The sequence below is a fragment of the Tupaia chinensis genome, unplaced genomic scaffold, assembly GCF_000334495.1.
Source record: "Tupaia chinensis unplaced genomic scaffold, TupChi_1.0 Scaffold000341_1, whole genome shotgun sequence".
Lineage (NCBI taxonomy): Eukaryota > Metazoa > Chordata > Mammalia > Scandentia > Tupaiidae > Tupaia > Tupaia belangeri.
The window spans coordinates 3,043,969-3,048,554 of NW_006159835.1; the positions used below are offsets into that span (position 1 = coordinate 3,043,969).

General features: G+C 44.2%; 1 protein-coding gene across 1 annotated transcript in view; it reads left to right on the top strand.

Annotated features, from left to right (window-relative positions):
* The window catches only part of FAM161A (FAM161 centrosomal protein A), a 24,980-nt gene that overhangs the window by 5,861 nt on the left and 14,533 nt on the right, over window positions 1-4,586 (top strand). Inside the window, 1 exon segment of the mRNA XM_014589222.1 lies at window positions 1,520-1,729. Within this exon segment, the coding sequence (XP_014444708.1) occupies window positions 1,520-1,729 (210 nt within the window).

Below are 4,586 nucleotides of genomic sequence, written 5' to 3' on the forward strand. Positions count from 1 at the left end.
CCAGCGTGAGTTTTAAGCCACCGGGTCTGGGATGTGAACCGCGGTCGACTACATGGGAGTCCAGCGACATAGCCATTACGCTAACTGCTGGTCCCTGGATCTATAATTTTCTATAGCAACTATTTATTTTTCATTTTGAGTCTGTTCTAGACATAGGTTAAATTTAAAGCCATGGTTGGTAGTCTTTTATGCATAGTATCATAACTAATTCCAACTGTTTCTTGACTCAGAACATATTGTATATTTTACATTTATGGAGAAAATGGGGTTTTATCTCTTTAGTTTTTCAGTGAAAAGAACTGAAAAATATATAAAAGAAGTGAGGGAAAGATCAGAACCTTCAAGGATGACCTGTATATGGAATCATCACAACCATGTATTCCTCCTTGTTCTGTTATCACTCCCAAAGGACTGTTACCCACAGGAGTTCTTGCTGCCCAAGTGGCAGCTATTCTGGAGGTCCCTCCTACCCTCTCCTTTGTTTTATTACTCCCTTCTGAGGACTTGCCTCACTCTGAGAAGGACTTTTCCCTGGATCCTTGAGGAGCCACTAGAACTTGTCTTGTCCCCACCTTTCTTCCTCTATCCTCTGCCTTCTCTCCTCGGGCACACTGCAGGAACTCATCTGGAGGGAGGACATCGGGCTATGGTGCTTGGATTGCAGTTAAAACTGCTGTTATAACTAAACTCAAGCTCCTTATGTTGTAGAAACCCTTTACTTCTTTGCTTTAATTCTATGATAGTGCGAATACAGTGGGTTAAATGCCTTTTGTTGGGTTGTCTGGGAATCTATCCTTTATCAAATAGATTAAATAGAGTTTATTTTCTGGTAGCTTAGTCTCATTCCCTCCTGCTCTAGAAATATCCTTGAAGGGGACCAGCAGATGGTGTAATGGTTATGTCGCTGGACTCCCATGTAGTTGACCAGGATTTGAGTCCCCGACCCGGTGGCTTAAAACTCAAGCTGAGCACATGTGTTTGTGCTCCCACCCAGAATCCCGAGAGGAGAATGGAGGAAAAGGAATTGTGGTGTGGCCATCACCCAAGGGGTGATTTCTTGCTTTCTGTCTCTCTTTCTCCCCAGCGAGTGCATGTGCCCTACAGCAAAAAACCTCTCTCTTAAAAAAAGGAAATATCATGGAAGGAAAATGCACATAGCCCATGGATAACTTAAAACCTAATTAGGTGGATTCTTTTTTTTTCTGGGAGAGGTTTTTTCTATAGGGCACGTGCGCTCGCCAGACAGACAGAGAGAGACATAGAGACAGAAAGCGAGAAATCACCCCCCAGGGGGGATGGCCATGCCACAATCCCTTCTCCTCCATTATCTTCTCGGGATCCTGGGCACGCATGCACACACGCCCGGCGTGAGTTTTAAGCCACCAGGTCTAGGACGTGAACTGCGGTCGACTACATGGGAGTCCAGAGACACAGCCATTACGCTAACTGCTGGTTCCCTAGGCGGATTCTTTAAGATCAGTGTCAATTTAACTTATCTTTCAATTCCAAACACCATATAATGGATTTTCCCTCCCCACCAGGCTGATTTGAACACCAACTTTTCTGATATTTACCACTCTAATGAAGAGTATTTCAGGAAACTAGAAGAGCTGAAGGCTGCCCATATAGAAACTATGGCAAAATTAGAGAAAATGTACCAGAATAAATTAAATTTAAAGGAAGTTCAGCCAGTGGTCATCAGGGAAGACTCTCCTAGTGTTTCTTCCAGGTAAGTTTGTACCTAGTGTCATTTGTGGACTGTAAAATAAAATGTATACTTTAAAAGGCAGACTAAGACCAGCAGGAGGCATAGTGGTTGAGGCTCTGGACTTCCACATGGTTGACTGCAGTTCAAGTTCTGGACCCAGCAGTTTGAAATTAACTCTGGGCATGTATATGTATGTGCCCAAAATCCCAAGAGGAGAATGGAGAAGGGATTGCAATGTGGCTATCTCTCCCGGGGGTGGTTTCTCACTCTCTCTCTCTGTCTCTCTCTGTCACTCCAGTGAGCACATATGCTCTATAGCAAAATCTCTCTTTAAAAAAATCAAATAAAATAAAAAAGAAGAATAAAATTATTTCAGGATATTTTCTCAAATATCCTTTTACATTCTTCTTTTTTCTTAATCTTTTTTTTTTTATTTTTTTTGGAGAGGTTTTTGCTATAGGGCGCGTGCACTTGCCAAACAGACAGACAGAGACAGATAGAAAGCGAGAAATCACCCCCCGGGGGGATGGTCACACCGCAATCCCTTCTCCTCCGTTCTCCTCTTGGGATCTTGGGCACACACGCACACGCGCCCAGCGTGAGTTTTAAGCCACCGGGTCTGGGATGTGAACCGCGGTCGACTACATGGGAGTCCAGCGACATAGCCATTACGCTAACTGCTGGTCCCTGGATCTATAATTTTCTATAGCAACTATTTATTTTTCATTTTGAGTCTGTTCTAGACATAGGTTAAATTTAAAGCCATGGTTGGTAGTCTTTTATGCATAGTATCATAACTAATTCCAACTGTTTCTTGACTCAGAACATATTGTATATTTTATATTTATGAAGGGCACATGCGCTCACCAGCCAGACAGAGAGAGATAGAGAGTCAGAAAGTGAGAAATCACCCCCCAGGGGGGATGGTCACGCCGCAATCCCTTCTCCTCCATTCTCCTCTCGGGATTTTGGGCACACACGCACACACACCCGGCGTGAGTTCTGAACCACCAGGTCCAGGACGTGAACTGCGGTCGACTGTGGGAGTCCAGTAACATAGCCATTATGCCAACTGCTGGTTCCCAATGCTCGAGGTTTTGGATTACTAATGTAGTACATTAGTGGCTGGTTACAGGTGGGATTTTATTCAATAGGTTTAATGAATGGCCTGTCAACTTTCTAAGTGACTTCTTGCTGTGAAGGTCAGTTGGTGGCTACTCATCTTTTTCTCTTTGACCCACCACTTATAGAATTGTAAACCTGTATCAAAATACTGAATCTGGGGTGGCTCCATGGCCTAGAGGTTAAGGGAGCTGGATTCCATGTGGCCAACCACACAGTTCAAATCCCAGCTCTGTCAGTTTGAAAACATGTCAGGTATGGGACCAGCAGTTAGCATAATGGCTATGTTTCTGGACTCCCATGTAGTCAACCGTGGTTCAAGTCCCGGACCTGGTGACTTAAACTCATGCCGGATGCATGTGCTTGCATGCCCAAGATCCCAAGAGGAGAATGGAGGAGAAGGGATTGCAGTGTGACCATCCCCCCTGGGGGATGATTTCTCGCTTTCTGTCTCTCTGTCTCTCTCTGTCTTTCTGCTCAGCGCACGCATCCTATAGCAAAAACCTCTCCAAAAAAAAAAACATGTCAGGCACATGTGTGTGTGCCCCAAATCCAACAGCATAGAAAGATGGAGGAAAAGGGATTGTGACATGACCATGCCCTATTAGGGGAATACATTCACCCTTTCTCCTTGACTCATTGTCTCTCTGATAAGTGCACATACCTCTGACAAAAAAAAAAAAAAAAAAAATTAATTACTGAGTCTGGGGACCAGCATATGGAGTAATGGTTATGTCCCTGGACTCCCACATAGTTGACCGTGGTTTGAGTCCCAGACCCAGTGGCTTAAAACTCATGCTGGAAGTGTGTGCATATATGTCCAAGATCCTGAGAGGAGGGTGGAGGAGAAGGGATTGTGGCTTGGCTAGTCACCTCAGGGGATGATTTCTTGCTTTCTGTCTCTCTGTCTCTGTCTGTCTCTTTGGCAAGTGCACACCTTATAACAAAAAATCTCTCTCTCTAAAAAAAATATTGAGTCTGGGGCTAGCAGATGGATGGCATCACAGTTATGTCACTGGACTCCCACATGGCCGACCACGGTTCAAGTCCTGGACCTGGTGGCTTAAAACTTACCGCAGGCATGTATGTGTGCATGCCTAAGATCTGGAGAGAAGAGACTGCAGTGTGGCCATCCTCCCTGAGGGATGATTTTAAACTTTTCTCTCTCACCCTGTCTGTCTCTCTCTTTCTTCAGTGAGCACATATGTCCTAAGGCAAAAATCTCTCTTCCCCCGCCCCCCCAAAAAAGAAAACATACTGAGTCTGGGCCATTTTAAATAATCAGTATTAAAATTTAACTTGGCGACCAGCAGGTGGTATGGTAGTTAAGGGGCTGGATTCCCACATGGCTGATAGCGATTCAAGTCCTGAACCTGGCAACTTGAAAGTCATGCTGGATGTGTGTGTGTGCCCAAAATCCCAAGAGAAGAATGAAGCAGAAGGGATTATTGTCTGGCTATCCCCTCAGGGGGTGATTTCTCACTTTCCCTCTCTCTGTCTCTGGAGAGTTCATGCACCCTATAGCAAAACTTTAAAAAAAAAATCCTTTATATTATGTAGATTAATATGAATTAACTTATGGTAACCATTTTCCCGTATATGTATTCTGTATTAAGACCATGTGTATCTCAAATGTGCACAGTAAAATTTATTTTAAATCTCCCAACCCAGAAAAAAAGAATAAACTCATGAGCTCATTAAAGATCTAGTACGGGGGTGCTGGCTGGTGGTGTGGTGGTTGAGGGTGCTGGATTCC